This window comes from Rana temporaria, chromosome 13, assembly GCF_905171775.1.
Source record: "Rana temporaria chromosome 13, aRanTem1.1, whole genome shotgun sequence".
NCBI lineage: Eukaryota > Metazoa > Chordata > Amphibia > Anura > Ranidae > Rana > Rana temporaria.
Window position 1 is genome coordinate 28,028,930 of NC_053501.1, and position 18,858 is coordinate 28,047,787.

At 41.2% G+C, this 18,858-nt stretch overlaps 1 protein-coding gene across 1 annotated transcript in view; it reads right to left on the minus strand.

Moving 5' to 3' along the window:
• Nucleotides 1-5,322: 5,322 nt before the first annotated feature.
• The window catches only part of TDRD9 (tudor domain containing 9), a 195,750-nt gene continuing 182,214 nt past the window's right edge, over nt 5,323-18,858 (minus strand). Inside the window, exons 33-36 of the mRNA XM_040333083.1 lie at nt 17,794-17,929; nt 17,594-17,706; nt 14,292-14,364; nt 5,323-5,632 (exon numbers count right to left, since the gene is read on the minus strand). Coding sequence (XP_040189017.1) covers nt 5,528-5,632; nt 14,292-14,364; nt 17,594-17,706; nt 17,794-17,929 — 427 coding nt within the window. The 3' untranslated portion in view covers nt 5,323-5,527. The remainder of the gene's footprint in view (nt 5,633-14,291; nt 14,365-17,593; nt 17,707-17,793; nt 17,930-18,858) is intronic.

An 18,858-nucleotide genomic window follows, 5' to 3' on the forward strand; every position in this document is an offset into this window, starting at 1 on the left:
CAGAGGCGTATTGCGGGCGGTATTAACCCTTTTTCGGCCGCTAGCGGGGGTTAATACCGCCCTGCTAGCGGCCGAATCCCACAGCAATTTCAACGGTATAGCGCCGCTATTTTTTGGCTCCCAGGTGTCTTCTATACAGATAACGAGCTGAGATTAGGAGCACTCTCTTAAATGGAGTGCTCCTAATGTCATCTTGTTACCTGTATAAAAGACACCTGTTTACAGAAGCAATCAGATTCCAATCTCTCCACCATGGCCCATACCCAGAACTACATGGGAGAATTTTGTCAATGATCTCAAGGCAGCTTGGACCATATACACCAAGAAAACAATTGGTAACACACTACATCGTTAAGGACTGAAATTCTGCAGCGCAGGTCGCTCTGCTCAAGAAAGCACATGTACAAGCCCGCCTGAAGTTTGCTAATGAACATTTGAATGATTCAGATGAGAACTGGGTTTAAGTGTTGCGGTCAGATGAGACCAAAATCAAGCTCTTTGGCATCAACTCACAGTGTTTGGAGGAGAAGGAATGCTGCCTATGACCCCAAGAAATCCATCCCCACCTCAAACATGGAGGGAGCTGAAGGTTCGAGTCACCAAACGTCGGCCTCGAAACATTTACTTGGGGAGGATCTGCAAAGAGGAGTGGGACAAAATCCCTTCTGAGAGGTGTGCAAATCTGGGTGGCCAACTACTAGAAACGTCTGACCTCCGATTGCCAACAAGGGTTTTGCCACCAAGTCATGTTTTGCAAAGGGTTCAAATACTTATTTCACTCATTAACCACTTCAGCCCCGGCCTATTTGGCTGGTCAACGACCAGAGCATTTTTTGCGATTCAGGACTGTGTCGCTTTACCTGACAATCGCGCAGTCGTGGCTCCCAAACAAAATTAATATCCCTTTTCTCCTACAAATAGAGCTTTCTTTTGGTGGTATTTGATCACCTCTGCGGTTTCTATTTTTTGCTCTATAAACAAAAAAACCACGACAATTTAAAAAAAATTTTTTTTTTTTTTACTTTCTGCTATAATACATATCCCCAAAAATTACAAAATTTGTTCACCAGTTTAGGCCAATATGTATTCTACATATTTGTTAAAAATTGATTTATGGACTTTTCATTTCTTTGTTTTTACTGGTAATGGGGGCCATCTGGCAGGGAAGGGGTTTACTACAATGGTGATCAAAGGGTTAACTGTGCTCCCTGTGCGAGGGAAGTGCTGACAGGAACACAGATTTCTGTTCCTGATCACTAGGAACAGCAGCTCTCCCTGCTGTCCCATCAGAACAGGGATCTGCCGTGTTTACATAGGCAGATCCCTGTTTAGCCTCTCTGCACACGCATCAGCTCCTCCTCCGTGCAGCGGGCACCCGCCCACGCTATCTATTGCATGAAACAATGTACATGTATGTTGTTTTGAGCATAAGAGCCGCCCTGCCACAGTATATATGCGGTGGGAGGTCTAAGTGGTTAATTACACTGTAGGACACTGCGGCTTGTCTCAATTTTTCAATAAATAGGAAAAGTTAGCTGTAGTTAGCGCAGGGTTTGAAATTCAAAGCCTCTAAAAAAAAAAAAAAAAGACTGGCGTTGTCAAAATACACTGCTCAAAAAAATTAAAGGAACACTTTGAAAACATATCAGATCTCAACGGATAAAAATCTCATGCTGGATATCTATACTGATATGGACTGGGTAATGTGTTAGGAATGAAAAGGATGGCACATCATTTGATGGAAATGAAAATTATCCACCTACAGAGGGCTGAATTCAAAGACACCCCAAAAATCTAAGTGAAAAAATTATGCAGCAAGCTAGTCCATTTTGCTGAAATTTCATTGCAACTCAAAATGGTCCTCAGTAGTTTGTATGGCCCCCAAGTGCTTGTATGCATGCCTGACAGCATCAGGGCATGCTCCTAATGAGACGGATGGTGTCCTGGGGTATTTCCTCTCAGATCTGGACCAGAGCATCACTGAGCTCCTAAACAGACTGAGGTACAACGTGGCGGCACCGAATGAACCAAAACATAATGTCCCAGAGGTGTTCTTTTGGATTTAGGTCAGGTGAGTGAGGGGGCCATTCAATGGTATCAATTTCTTCATCCTCCAGGAACTGGCTGCATGCTCTCACCACGTGGGCCCGGCATTGTCAAGCACCAGGAGGAACTCAGGACCCACTGCACCAGCATAGGGTCTGACAATGGGTCCAAGGATTTCATCCCGATACCTAATGGCAGTCAGGGTGCCATTGTGTAGCCTGTAGAGGTCTGTGCGTCCCCCCATGGATATGCCTCCCCAGACCATCGCTGAAATAGATGGGTTAATCCCACTATGTCAAGATTAAGGCTGTGTCCATCCATGAACGAAGGAGAAAAATTATTTTATTAGAAATACAATATTTGTTAAAAAGATATATAGTTGTACACGTATATATAAAAGAATACAAATCCATACAGTGGGTTGATGGATGTGGATGCCTGTGAGCATGGCTCGCACAAATTGACCCAACGTTTCTGGCACAAGAGCCCTTCTTCAGGGATTTTATTTAAGTATATAGAGCCAGTCATCTAATGACATATATATTATATTAGTACAATAAATATTCTGTACATTATAGTAGAGACCAACAGAGCAACCATAAGCATGTAAGAAAAAGAAGGGAAGGAAAAGAGAAAAACAAAAAATGAAAAGCAACAAAATGTCTTCCAGCAAAAGGAAAATCCACCCGTCATATGTGACTGCCACAACCTGATATTTACAGCGAATAATGAAAATCAAATTTGTCAGCCCAGCACATATGGGTATTCCAGCGAGGATCCAACACAGCTCCCCAGGATGGAGAAGACCATCTGTATATTATAATGTGATTATAAATAGCTACTCTATCCCTTAAAAATACAAAGAAGTACAACATAAGCAAAAGACAGGGCTAGAACTCATACATATATAGAGATAACACCTACCTAGAGCAAGAATAAATCAATGATTCCAAAATCTGAAAGTTGAATACTAGGTATTGGGTGCCTCACAAAAAAACTGAGGATAACCGTGATCCTCAAGTACAGGAAGTGTGCCTGTGTGAATAGCACAAATAGCATTAGTGTGCATCTATATGGAGGGTAGGGTAGTGGTAAGAGATGGTATTGCATACATGTTCTAAGATACCTGTAGACTGATGAAAATAGGTTCATCCTCTGATGACAGAGCCATCGCTGCTGTATATGCCATACAGCTGCCGGCTCTTATAAAGGGGAGAGGGGGGACGCTGGCACCTACACAGTGCACATGGAGCAGCGGTGTCCTTGCATCCGCACACAAGGTGGAACGCAAGAGAAATTACCTGACATCGCATGCGCACCGGCCCGACGCCTTACTAAACGTCTCCAAGGAGAAAACATCAATGGAAACAAATACTACGCTAGAGGAGCACCGACGCCGAACCACAGACTATGGTAAAATGAAAGGGTGCACACATCCATGATAAGACGTAGAGCGCCCCTATCGGCGCCGATAGGGAAGTATGTGGAAGTACCTCAAATGCGGGGCAAATGTAACATAAAAATATATATATTAGGCCATATATTTAAAAAAATATATTAATATACTATACATGTATTAATAGAGTAAACACATGCATGTATAGCGTATCACAAACTATGCAGGTGGATTGGCCCAAGAGCAGATATGGTGTTTATAAAAATAAAAAAATAAAATACACAATTATAAAAGGAGAAAAAATAAAAAAAGGAAAAAATACAAAGGATATGTGGCAAAAAGAATTTACGATAATAATTGACATCCATAGGTGTACAGAATGATTGAATATACCATAATGTCAGGACTTGGTGTCAATACATACTGCATAGAGGGCAGGAATATTGAACAAATTAAAATACATATATAGAAGATAAAGAAAAAAAGTATTAAAGACTTCAGCTAGAGATGCAGATATGTACATAGGCATGAGTCCCCACACTTATAAGGTTGATGGCAAGAAATATATCTGTTATAACCTACATATGTATGCCAAATATTTAAGGGAAAAGGAGAGGAGAAGCTCACTATTATTCCTCCCAGCATCCAGAAGAGTAACCTTCCAGGAATGGTTGGTAACTGATTATGTCATTAAGGCCAGGGGCCGTAGTGGCATTCAAATTCAATATCCAACGAGATTCACGTTGCAATAGTATTCTATTCCAATCCCCACCATGTGGGTTTGGATGAATTCCATCAAGAATTAGAAACTTTATTTTTGGAATCTTCCCATTGTGGGAATCTTTAACGTTGCGACTCAAAGGTAGGTATGGACATGATTTTCTCATAGTTGTAATATGGCGAGATGCCCTCTTAGAGAACTGTTGCTTCGTTTTACCCACGTAGAAAGCCCCACAGTGGCATATCAAAAGATAGACTACACCAATGGTCTTGCAGTTCACATAATACGTGGGTCGAAATGTTTTGCTATTTGGCAGGATGATGGTCTCTCCAATACACATATACTGGCAGAAACTACATCCTCCACACTGAAAGGTTCCAAGTCGCTTACAAGGGTTTGAGCGAAAGTCACTGCTAAACTAGCTTTGTACCAGTATATCCTTCAGAGACTTGGCTCTACGGTATGAAATTTAGAGTTTTGCATTGACAAAGGGACTTGGCACAGGAGCTGCCAATAGTTTGCAATGATTTTATTAATCTGCTGATTTTGCTTAGTAAAACAAGTGATCACTCTCAAAGTATTGTGTTTTTCCTACTTTATAGACAGACTTTTAGATTTCTTAAATAAAAGAACATGTTTTGGTTTCAAGACAGGCAAACCTTGAGGGGTCTTCTCTCCTATCCTATGAGGCTCGGGTACCATCCATTTTGGCTGACAACTATTTCGAATGAAACCAAATGAAGCCCTTGATTCTCAGTACAACCATTCCAGACCTGCAAGTATGCTCCAAGAGCAATTGTAGCACATCAGTGACCACCACCTTACAGACACTGGCAAAAAACTGAGGTACTTCTTGTGTAGGAGGGGTTATATTGGGGAAAACTTCCTGTTTGATTGATCTGCCAGTGTCCATTTACCTATAGGTGGAGCATAGTAATTATTATGGCTGCTGTACGTCCCGTGATGTATGATAAAAAAATAACATGTATTCAAGTAGTGTACCAATTAAATTTTTTTGGTTTTAATTGTGCCCCGACAGGTTTTTAGTCACTAAAAAAGCAGCATACATATTCATATTCTCATTCTGCCTTCTGACAGATTCTTAAGTATTTATTTATACGTGCACACACACAATTGGGTATAAAAAAACTTTTTTACATGCTTCATAAACACAAGCGTTTATTTTTATACCCAAAGTAACATTTTTACATTGCAAAAAATCCAAGAACAAAAAGATAAAAAAAAAAACATCAGTAACATTTATTACAATTGTCAGTTATTTTTGTTTCAATAAATGAAAAAAGACTAAACTTGCTATATTTTGTGACCTGCAGGGTTTCCAAAGAAAGGGTATAATTTTTTTTTTAAGAATCTAACAGTACAGACTTGTGCAGTTGGTAAATGCGAGAATTACTCTCTTCATCCTCTTCAGCACTTTCATACTGACCCACGAGGTATCTTGTCTCCACCTTACAAATGAAAACAAAAATATATATATAAAATACAAGCCAACATATTACCAGAGAGCATTCACTGTATAACACATTAGGTGAGACTTCTGCTGTATTAAAATAATGAAAAGTACCAAAACAATGTATAGCTAGTTGAAGCTGTGATGTAACTGTGATGTAACACAGCGAGACGCTTTTGAGACAAAAATTTTAATTTAATGATGGGTTCATTAGACCAGTAGACTTTCTTATCTGCCTTTGACCTCCACAGACTTGTATCAAAATGTAAATCCCCTTTAAATACAAGGGGGGTGTAAAGGGGACCTATTGGCACTGCCATCAGCCCTAGAAGTGTTTTTTCTGCTTGAGTTGCGTACCAATCAACATACAGGAATATGAATATAAACACTGCCTGGCTACATTGGATGGGAAACAAGGAAAATCGGTACCCTCTCTCATATGAAAACACTAATTATCTGAAACCTGCCTTGTGCTGGAATTATGTGTAACCGACACTTTTGTCACTGAGAAGCTTGTATGATGAAAGGTGGCATCAGAAAACAACGGTTGCCATTGTGATTTTATGCAAGAACTCTAATGCTTCAAGCTTTAATTTCTGCCACTGTAAATTGCTGCAGATACTCTCCTTCCTAACATTTAAACTCCCTCTGCAACAGACTTCCTAACATAATAAAATGAAGCTGCTTCTACAGAGTGAGTCTTAGGTTTTATTTTTTTGCTTGGGTTATGTAGTGTGGCAAAATAAGATAAAAACAGTGCTTAGCGGAGATGATTATAGGCATTACAAACATTTTAGCCATGGATTTATAAAAACAATACATGAAAAATATTGGGAACATTATCACTGATATATTAAGCTGAGCTGCCTCATAAAAAAAATGAATATTCCAGAACACCGGTCACCCTCCTGCCATTAGCACTGTGCAAGTGCAGGTTTTTCTGAGCGCCAATATAATCCCGCCTTAAGAGGGAATTGGAAGGACATGCTAACCCAGCAAAGCAAGAGGATTACTTTATGAAATTGAATGCATTCTGATAACAGCATCTCCTGGCAATGCTGAAGATTAAAATATAAAATGCCAAATCCAAGTGTCACACATATAATCCAGTCTGATGACCTGGTTTAGCCTCACAAAGGCTTTCCCATTTCACAGTAAAATACTCCACAAGACAAAGGTAAAGCAAAGTGGACCATTTAAACTCAAAGCACACTAAAACAAAAACACTGGTAACACTAGGTTCAGCAAATATTAACTCATATTTATTAAAGTACATAAAGGGTGCAGGGATAAATGCATGCTCATTTTAATACGGAATTGAGGCAAACCATCTCAACATGCTAAGAAAGCTGTCGCTGATCCCTGTTAAGTACAGCTAAATGATGAATATGCATACATAAAAGTCAGCCAGAATTATAGAAAAAGGAACAGCTGGATACATCATTACTATCTGCTCTATTTCTGACTCTGCACAGGTGACAGCTAAATCTTTGAGTTTCTATATACTAAGTAAGGGAGAGGGGCACTAGACTAAGCAATAACCTAGATAACTACATTTGGAAAAAGCCCACTAACTGTATATGAATACCGTTTGAAGCATCATGGGGTGCTGTTCACCCAACAAAAAAAAAATATAGGATTTTTGGTAATCTGTAAAATACTTTTCTTGGAGCACAACACAGGACATGGAGAACTTCATATTCATAACTACTTGGATTATATGGCTATCTTCAGGCAAATGGACACAAGACAGAAAATGCAGGAATCCCCACATATGCAGGACCCCTCCCAGCTCAGCTAGCAATGAGTAACACGTGAAAGGGGAGGGATCTCCTGTACTCCAAGAAAATAAAAAATAAAAATAAAATAAGAATTCTGACTTGAGTATCTTGGTGTACAGCACAGGCAGAATATTCATAGAGCCAAGCATATAGGCTGCTACCTACAAGTGTTTCGACAGTGGCAAAGCTTTTGGGAGATTCCTCTGTTGACTCTGTCCCAGAAGGTGGTCTTCCTCGTAGCCATTCCTTCGGTCAGACGAGTTTGGGATCTGGCGGCCTTGTCTTGCAAGGCTCTTTTACTTGGTCATCCACAAGGATAAGGTGGTGCTGCGGCCTCAGCCATCGTTCCTTTCGAAGGTTGTTTCGGCTTTTCACATTAATGAGGACATTGGTTTTACTATCCTTATGTCCTCAGTCGGAGAACTCGAAGGAGGCCACGTTACTTTCCTTGGACGTGGTGCGAGCCCTACGGGCGTACTTGTCTGCTATGGCTTGGTTCCGGAGATCGGACTCACTGTTCATGTCAGTGACTGGTCCTAAAAAAGGCCTGGCGGTCTCGTCGGCCACCATTTCTAGGTGGATCAGACAGGTCGTGCTCCAGGCCTATGCCCTAAAAGGAGCGGGCGCCTCCCTTTCTGGTTACGGGGCATTCGACCAGGGTGATTGATCCCTCTTGGACTTTCCGCCATCAAGCGTCTGTTTTACAGGTGTGTAAGACAGCGACCTGGTCGTCAACCCACACCTTTTCAAGTTTTGCAAGGTGGATGTGAGTGCATCTTCGGATGCCTTCTTTGGCCGCAAGTTTTTGCAGGCGGCTGCTTAACTACTTGCCGACCGCCCACCGCCGTTATACGTCATCACTTTTGTAACGGCTACCCACTGGTAGTGAGGGGTATCGGCCGTTGGAGACGTCCTTTTCCCTGGCAAGCTGCGATATGCAGGTACCGCCGGTATATCCCATCGAACGCCCTTCCAAGAAACGAGACAGGCTACGTTTGCAGAGTCAAGCAGACTGACTTTATTTGGCATATTTCACCTGCTTATATCTGCTTACAACTGTTACAAGAACAATGACAGTTTCCGCCCTCCCCTTTTCCCAGTAGGGGGCTTCAACACAGACCCCCTGAAACAATGACATCTCCTTGAATTAATCACTTGGCCAGTTTCTAGCCGCTTCGGCACCTCACCCCACTTAACATTTCCTGGCCAGGCACATAGAATTCAATTAACCTTTAAAACAATTATCACTCACACATAATCCCCATCAGCATACACCTCACAGGGGGGCTGTTTACCTGCACACAAAGAGGGTTCATTATCTATGCGAAGGGAACATTAGCATTCCAGCAATGAAAAGATACTTGTCCAATTAACCCTTTGTGCTCAGAATACAATGTGGTAAATCCAACTGTAACAAGTCCTGCAGTTATTATCAATGTCCAGGCAGAATAGTCCATAATCCGTTACAACTTTAGAGATGAATATCTCGGTAACGGTAGCAGCTGCTGCCACAATCGAGATATTCATCTCTTCTGTGGGCGGCCGTGTTAACGATAATGGCGGTCTCCGCGGCGAATCCGCCGCGAGATTGCCGTTATCGGTGGCGGGAGAGGGGCCCCCCCCTCCCGCCGCTGTTCCGCGCCCTCCGCCGCTTACCGGAGCCGTCGGTAGCGGCGGAGGAGATCGCGACCATCCGGCAGCTGAGCGGGGACGAGACTGAAGGAAAAATCTCCTTCGCCCGTCCCCATAGCTCCGCTGGGCGGAAGTGACGTCAAAACGTCAGTCCCGCCCAGCGTCTTAAAGAAACATTTTTTTTTTTGTCATTTGAAAAAATGACATTTCCAAATTTTTTTTTTTTTTTTTTGCATTTAAGCCTAAATATGAGATCTGAGGTCTTTTTGACCCCAGATCCCATATTTAAGAGGACCTGTCATGCTTTTTTCTATTACAAGGGATGTTTACATTCCTTGTAATAGGAATAAAAGTGATAATTTTTTTTTTTTAGTGTTAAAAATTGTAAAATAAATAAAAATAAATGCGAAAAGCAAAAAAAAATTTTTTTAAAGCGCCCCGTCCCGACGAGCTCGCGCGTAGAAGCGAACGTATACGCGAGTAGCGCCGACATATGAAAACGGTATTCAAACCACACGTGAGGTATCGCCGCGATCGTTAGAGCGAGAGCATTAATTTTAGCCCTAGGCCTACTCTGTAACTCAAAAAATGCAACCTGTAGAATTTTTTAAACGTCGCCTATCAAGATTTTTAAGGGTAAAAGTTTGACGCCATGCCACATAGTTTGGCTTGTAAATTGGCAACATCCTGTAAGGACGTTATTCCACTGCATAGCTTGGTGTCATCTGCAAAGACAGAAACTTTACTTTTGATCCCAGACCCAATATCATTTATAAAGATATTAAAAAGTAAGGGTCCCATCACTGAACCTTGAGGTACACTACTGATAATCTTAGACTATTCAGAGTTATTAACCACTACTCTCTGAATTCTGTCTTTTAGCCAGATTTCTATCCATTTACAAACGGATATTTCCAAGCCTGTAGACTTTACCTTACACATTAGCCATGTGTGGGGAACTGTATCGAGGTTTTTTTCAAAATCCAAGTATACCATGTCCACCGCCACTCCTCTGTCCAAGGTTTTACTTACCTCTTCATAAAAAGAAATCGGGTTTGCCTGGCAACTTCTGTATTTCATAAATCCATGCTGTCTGCTGCTTAAATAGTTTTTTTCCAGCAAGAACTCATCTATGTGTTTTTATTAAACGTTACAGTATCTTCCCAACTATAGAATTTAAACTAACAGGTCTATAGTTACTTGGTAAAGACTTTGTTCCCTTTTTAAATATAGGCACCACATTAGTCCTGCAACAATCCAGTGGTACTATATTCCTGTCATTAACGAGTCCCTACAAATTTGATACAATGGCTTTGAAATTACAGAGCTCAATTCTTTAAGGATCCGTGGGTGGATGCCATCTGGCCCAGGTGCTTTATCCTGTCCAAATATTTCTGGACCATATCACATTTGAGCTATTGTGGATTTGGGGCTGTGTCACTACCACCCCCATTATGGACATGAGCTTCCCCATGCTCCATTGTACACACAGAGCTGAAGAAAGTATTTGATAAATTAGCATTCTCTTTGTCCCCAGTCACCCACTCTAGATTATTTTGTAAGGGGCCTACATGCTCAGACTTCACCTTTTTACTATTAATATATTTGAAGAATATTTTGGGGTTTGTCCTAATATCTTTTGCAATCTGTCGTTCATTTTGAATTATTGCATCCTTGATTTCCTTTATACATATCCTGTTATATATATATTTTTGGAACATTTAAACGACACTAGTGTTTCTTAATTTTTATATTTTTAAAAGTTCTTTTCTTATAGTTTATAGCTTTTTTAACTTTGACCGTGAGCCACATTTTTAGCCTTTTAACCACTTAAGACCCGGACCAATATGCAGGTAAAGGACCAGGCCCCTTTTTGCGATTTGGCACTGCGTCGCTTTAACCGACAATTGCGCGGTCGTGCGACGTGGCTCCCAAATAAAATTGGCGTCCTTTTTTCCCCACAAATAGAGCTTTCTTTGGGTGGTATTTGATCACCTCTGCGGTTTTTATTTTTTGCGCTATAAACAAAAATAGAGCGACATTATTGAAAAAAATGCAATATTTTTTACTTCTTGCTATAATAAATATCCCCAAAAAAAGATATAAAAAAACATAATTTTTTCCCTCAGTTTAGGCCGATACGTATTCTTCTACCTATTTTCGGTAAAAAAAAAAAATCGCAATAAGCGTTTAACGATTGGTTTGCGCAAAATTTATAGCGTTTACAAAATAGGGAATAGTTTTATGGCATTTTTATTATTTTTTTTTTACTACTAATGGAGGCGATCAGCAATATTTTTTGTGACTGCGACATTATGGCGGACACATCGGACAATTTTGACACATTTTTGGGACCATTGTAATTTTCACAGCAAAAAGTGCTATAAAAATGCATTTATTACTGTGAAAATGACAATTGCAGTTTAGGAGTTAACCACTAGAGGGCGCTGTAGGGGTTAAGTGTGACCTCATGTGTGTTTCTAACGGTAGGGGGGTGGGGCTGGAGTTGTGATGTCACTGATTGTCTTTCCCTATATTATCAGGGAACAGACGATCAGTGACACTGCCACTGAGAAGAATGGGGAAGGGGGGTTTACACACACACACACCTCTCCCCGTTCTTCAGTTCTGGTGACCGACCGCGTGACACCGGGCCGCGGAGCTTCGGACCGGGTCGCGGGACCCACGGCTGGGCACTTAAAGAGGACATACAGGTACGTGATTGTGTCCAGCCATTTGTGCCCTTTAACTGTCCCAGCAGTGCCATTACTCCAGTCAATTTCTGGGTAATTAAAATCCCCCATTATCATCACCTTCCCAGCCCTTGCAGCTTTTTCCATCTGTGCAAGGAGCGGAGTCTCCACCTCCTCGTTAACATTGGGTGGTCTATAACAAACTCCAATGGTTAACTTTGAATTACGCACATCTATACCCATAATGCTTCAGACTCATCACACTCTTCATTCACCAGGTCCTCTTTCACGCTTGCTTTGAGATCACTTCTCACATCTAGGTCTAGGATGCCTGTGACCTAGAAAAATGCAAACTAACAGATGTCCATCCCCCCACTCTTAGAAGTGAGGGTACGCAGTCATCGTTAAGAAGGCTTTGAGATACTCTGGAAAAAAAAAAAAAAAAATGGACTGAATTTTGGCTTTAAAGAGAATGCCTGAGGAGAGCGATGGGGTACTCGTGCTTCAAGGTGGTGTCCACCATTGCCATCGGTAAGGGCGTGCCCCTGTGGGTTATTTATAGAGTAGGGTGCATAAACTAAGCGTGTCCGTAGAAGGCTATACAACAGGTTTTGACATTTCTGCAGAAAAGTTCTCAATGCAAAATGGGCAGGAGGAAGTGCATGAGAACCTTATAAGGGCTCTGCTGTAATATGACCTGTGGTCGGATTTAACACCTAGTCATCGACCGGAGACTAAGCTCTGAATGGTGGAATTACCACCAAATCGAAAGCTTAATTATCCAACAGTGTATCAAGTCAAACACATTCCTGGTTTTCTGACTATTTAGGAGTCACTTAAGTGTAGTGATTTTTAGGCCCAGATTCTTAAAGGACTTACGACGGCGCAGCGCCATGTACGCCGTCGTAAGTCCTGATCCGACCCGTCATATCTATGCGTCTGATTCTTAGAATCAGTTACGCATAGATATCCATTAGATCCGACAGGCGTAAGCCTCTTACGCCGTCGGATCTAAACTGCATTTTTTTTTTACCACTAGGTGGCGCTTCCGTCGAATATGCAAATTAGCTAGATACGCAAATTCCCGAACGTACGCGCGGCCGACGCAGTAAAGTTACGACGTTTACGTTAGGCTTTTCCCGGCGTATAGTTGCCCCTGCTATATGAGGCGCAGCCAATGTTAAGTATGGCCGTCCTTCCCGCGTCGAAATTTGAAAAAGTTAAATCGTTTGCGCAAGTCGTCTGTGAATGGGGCTGGACGTCATTTACGTTCACGTCGAAACCAATGACGTCCTTGCGGCGTACTTTGGAGCAATGCACACTGGGAAATTCCACGGACGGCGCATGTGCCGTTCCGCAAAAACGTCAATCACGTCGGGTCACAGTAGTTTAACATAAAACACGCCCCCCTTCCACATTTGAATTAGGCGGGCTTACGCCGGCCGTTTTACGCTACGGAGCAAGTGCTTTGAGAATACAGCACTTGCCCGTCCAAGTTGCGGCGGCGTAACGTAAATCGAATACGTTACGCCGCCGCAGAGATACGCCGATGTACAAGAATCTGGGCCTTGGAGGACACGGCATTAAAAACAGGTACAATTCTGTGATGGAGGTCACTGCATGGACCCTTCACTATTTGGACATGCTATGTATTTAGGAAGAGAGATTTATACTTCCTAGAGTTTAAAAGTACAGAAAGTCGCTAACACCAGAAGTGTGAATTTTAATAAGGGTACTTCTGTAGGTGCTTTTTTTTCTTTTTAAGTTTAAATGGATAAGATTAAATTGCAACTTCAAAGAATAAATGCAAGCCAATGTTCCTTTGATATAGGTAATTAAATTAAGTCTGCAGTTGTAAAGGTTTGCCATGTTTCTGCTGTCTTCTGAGCACCTGACTAGGGTCTTCTATGTTTCCCGAAACTACATGTACATTTTTCTGGTACAGAAGTAGATGTTCATACACTGGGCATATAATGAAGAAACCGAACATGAATGTTGAAGCTGAACCCCAAGGTAATAACAATGACTTAACACCCATTAGGGAAGATGAAACAATCCTTAACAGCATGTCTTTTTCCTGCAACTATTCTTCATATCCAGGTTGTAATGGTCTGAAAGCACAGACCTCTGATTGCAGATTAGTTTAAGCTCCAATGCACTTAAAGACTTGTTATTGACTTGTCCCTGGTTCTTAAGGTGAAATTTCTTGGAGTGGTGCACAAACAAGATGCCCCAACATGCCACCTCTGCATAAATTACAGTACCAGATTGTGCAGTTGCTTGGTACTGCTAACATTCAAACACCGCCTATTACATAGTGATCCCCTCAACTCTTCTAGGACATAGTTCTAAGCAGACACAAGCTTATGAAGTACTGCAGCAGGTTGTATCCAGACCAGCAGTATGCAAATATATACTGATTGCATCAGTCAATTAAATAGAATTTATCTGAAGGCATTCTTTATTTCCCAATGAAAAAAGCCAATGATGCAAGAGTTTTCTGTTTTAGGGCAACCTTGGAGTTCAGTATTGTTGAGGAACTGAATTTTACCTGGTTCCACTGGTAAAGGTTCTCAAAGCACTTCACAGGGATCACCTCAGAAGGTTTCGCCTTTTGAAACAAACTTAGACAAGAAAAAGTTGACTTAGTAAATTTCTAATTTTATGTACATTTTAAGCGGTTTCAGCATTTCATATGAGAAAAGGTTGATACCCTAAAGTAGTGGTTACCAACCTCAGTCCTTGACTACTAGCAGGTCACGTTTTCAGGATTTATTACACCATGCACAGGTGCAATCGATGTCAATGGTTTGGAATTTATGACAGCTATTTTATCTAAGATTTAAAGGAAATTCGCAAAACATGGAATGTAAGGGTTACCTGAGGAATTAAGTTGGGAACCATTACATTAAACAAACCTGTGATCAACAAAGTGTACATGCTATTGCTTATCATCATAACATTCTAATTGTCAGGCTACAATGCTGACACCTGGCTTAATTACAGCCCAATCTATGTATAAGGAGTACGTTAAAAAAAGCATTAAAAGTGCACACATATGCTCCTGGTCAGTGATTTTAGATACTGAAGAACAAGAGCCAGCATAACATGCAAGCAACTATAAATTTAACAAAGCAGGGGGGTCAACAGCAACCTTCGTGTTTCTCTCATTTCAGGTTTTCTGTAAATGAAATTATACTTTGAGTCCTACAGCAACTAAATATGGAGAGTACAAACTCTGGTACAGCTCTGAACAGAAACCAGTCGGCTTCTAGTTTTTTTGTTTTTTGTCATAACGTGGTTGTAAACCCTCATATATACCAAGTGAGGAAAATGGCCTCAGATGATACACAGAGGTGAAACAAATCCTCCTACGCAAGTTGCAATGGTTATCTGCAGCTGTCTTTCCCATACATCCATTAAAAGTTAGAATTTAGATAGAAACTCTCAGCTCTGAAAAACAGGGGGCGGAGAGTTGAAGTTACATCAGTGAGGAGAAAGCTGATTGGAGGGAAGGGACACGCCCATCTTCAAACAGCACACAGGAACAGAGCTGAGGCCGTCAGTCACAGGCTGTGCCCACCGTCACCATTTTTTATCATTCATGATAGTAAAATAAAAAGATAGTGGGGGTGACTTAGCACTAGAAATGTCCAAAATTGGGCTTCAGATTGATGTGGAGCTACAGCCAGCAGTAACATAAAGAGGAGATTTTACTTTACAACAGGGCCACTGATCAAATGGGACCAAGTTTGCAGAATTTTTTTGACATTTTGCCTGCTCTAACAGATGTATAACCTTTTGATTCAAACAACTCAAGTTTGAACTAGGGTTAAACCAATACCCTTTTTTAAGTCCGTGTACAAGTACCGATCATGGATGTGTCAGTGTTTACATTTTTACAATTAAACCTTTAACCCCTGACATAATCTCCCCTTCAAGACAGAGAAAGGGACTGAGGACACAGATTCCCCAGTCCCTCTCTCAGCAACCTCAGATGCACTGAAGATGAATGGACTGGAGACAGCGGCTCCTGTCCATTCATAAACGTAAGCATCGTAGACTGGGACCCGGGGGACGACGACACTGGAGAGAGGGGAGAACGACACCGGAGAGAAGGGAAGAGGACCTGGGGAGCCGGAGGAACACAGTCAGGGGTAATTGGTGTGGCGGTGGGGGTAGTTACAAGCACTGATCCCCCTCTGTATAGCTTTTCAATAAAGCAGCTGACCGTCGCAGGAGGGAGAGGAGAAGAGGCTGTCAGCGGCTTTATTGAAAGGCTATACAAGGGAATCAGGTCTTGCAACTGCACCGATCACCTGTGAGGCAACCCCCCCCTCATCCCTGCCATACTGATGCCTGGCCCTATACAACAACAGGCATCCAAGCTTTTGCACGAGTAGCCATAATCGTGCAAAAGCTTGGTATCAGCACCAATACTAGCATCTGTGAAACCCTAGTTTGAATGGCTTTTAGACGTCCATCGGTTTCCTGGCATCAAGTAATGTCCTTCAGTGGATGACAGAGAAAACAAGATCTCAGCTTAAAATCCTTTTCTCTGGGTCCATTGAGAACACAGCTACCTCCCCTTAAAGTGGTTGTAAACTCATTCCTATACCCAGTAATGTGAATAGTCTCAGATGATACACAGAGATGTAACAAATCTCCCTACATAAGTTTTACCTGTATATCTGCAGTCTTTTCCTTTCTAGATTCTTTAGAAAGTGTTCCAAATCTTTCTTCTGTTTCAGCAGTGGGTGTGGAGTCTGGGCATACACTGTGTGACAGCCGATTGGAGAAAAGGCAAGTGTACACACACACACACACACACATTGTCCCCCCCACCATCCACACAATCAGAATGAAGAAACTTGCAGAGCTTTAGTCTGAATAGACAAGCTCTCTGCTTATCTCCCTCTAAGCTCCCTCCTCGACACAAACTTCCAGCTGCTTTTATTTCGGGGAATGGGTCAGAAGTTATTATGCTGATAACAGAGGAACGGAGCAGCAAGAAAACAACACTTAGAGCTTTGTAGAGACATAACACTACAGATGTGTCCAGGTCAGATTTCATGAATGGGGTTTACAACCACTTTAAATTATTTTCTGTTTCTAGTTTTTGGTTTGTACTGCTTACGACAACTGAGCAGGTGAATAATTTTATTGTCTTGAGGGGCTAGCAGATAATTCAATTTAAAGTGGAACACTTGCTCCTCACTAAACTCAGTTGCACAAAGATCATCCAAGCTAAAAAAGGACGACTTCCAATCTAGAAAGAATAGACACTAGGGGATGATATGCTCATTAAATAATTTGCTGAACTGTCCTGCGCCAATCTAAATGCTATCAACCCAAGCTTAAACCTCAAATCTGGGACTCCAACTGAATATAGCTGCAACCCCAATATCCCCATGGCAAATAGAAATCAATAATGCAATTCAATAAAGCATGCTAAAATCCTTAAAACTGTTTAACAAAAGTTGTCTAGGACTCGTTTGCTCGCTTTAAGTAACAAACCAAAATAGTTAATAAAATGGGGCATGATCTGACAGAGCTAAAGTGACAGGTTGCTTAACAACCCTATTGGTTGCAAGCAATCCATTAATTATTATAGATTACTGAACTGTCCGTATGCTACAGAATGTACCTCCAGAGCAATTTAATTAGGTCATGACATGTTAGATAATCTACCATTATATATGGCTGACAGATCAAAGCAAAAACTGTAGTAATGCAGAACAGATTCTGTGCCAAATGTATTGGGAAGAGACACATTACCCTATTGTAGCTACCTGTGATGACATACAATCACAATGCCAGAAACTTTAGTTTGTGTATGTAAAAGATTTATACCTCAACAGCTGCTCCCGAATATCTTCCTGAAGCCGTCCAGTACATTCATTGCGGACAGAGCCACCAAGACTGTAGCAAACCAATTTGTTTACAGCTGACCTTATCATATTTATCTTTAATAAAAGAAAAAGAAAACATAAGCAAAGCCAATATGGAATGCTAGAGTAAAAAAGAAAGGAAACCTCTGTTCAATCACAAACCTTCACAAGATCTTCAGTGGTGAAGCGGACATCAAAAGCTAGTTCAATGTCATGTTCTGGCCATACTGCAAGATTTCTGCAATGCCAACCTAGACCACAGAGGGCACCTGTGTACTCTCTTCTCTTGTCATCAACTCTAAAAAACAAAACAGAACTTAAAATAATATCCGTTTAGAAATATTCCTCCAGACAGCCACCACAGGTGCAAGTCCCAATTCGACTAAAATGGTGTTCTCAGATATTTCAACAGAAAAAAAAACTAAAAATCTACTTCAAAATGTGTGGAATTACTACAGTCTTCTCCAATACCATTCTTAGAAGCCAACATTTTTTTATATCCTGAGTATATTGTCTAGACAATGAAATTGTGCATATTCTTTGATACCATTGTATTATGACTTGCATACTGGTGCTTGTATCCGAAGCCTCTAAAAAAAAAAAAATCCAATGCCATTTTTTTTACCTTTAAAGGTAAGGGTCTAACTAAAGCAGGCCATACATACATGGTTTGAAATCCCAACAAATTTTCTTTAGAAAATCAGAAATTGTGTGCGTTTTTGTGATCCAATGGTGCCACCATTGATTTTGAGACTTCAATTTCACCTCATGTTACTACAGAAAAAATTTTCATGGTCGGGAATCTTATCTTTCCAGGTCACAGCTGGTGCTCTCTTTTTAAATGACACTTCTCGCACGATTCTCCAATAATTAGAAATTTCTTAGTTTTTCCAAACATTTCCAACATGCCTGATTCGATTGCTGCACCCCACTAATGGTGCAAAATTCAACCCAAATTTTTTAGTTACGATTTATCCATAGGATGCATTAAGGTGAAAAAACATTTACCTTTACAACCCCTTTAAAGTCAGGAAAGATAAATGGGGACATCCTAAAATCAATAGCCCCTGTGTGTATACTCTGCCTTGACGTACCTATGAAGTCTCCCAAATGATCTCTACAACCCCACTATATCCTGGGCCAGGCCACAATATTTATTTTCGTTAGCGACAGTATAACCCAACAGTATCTGAATTCTTGTGTCTCTCAAACCAGAAGGAAAAGTAC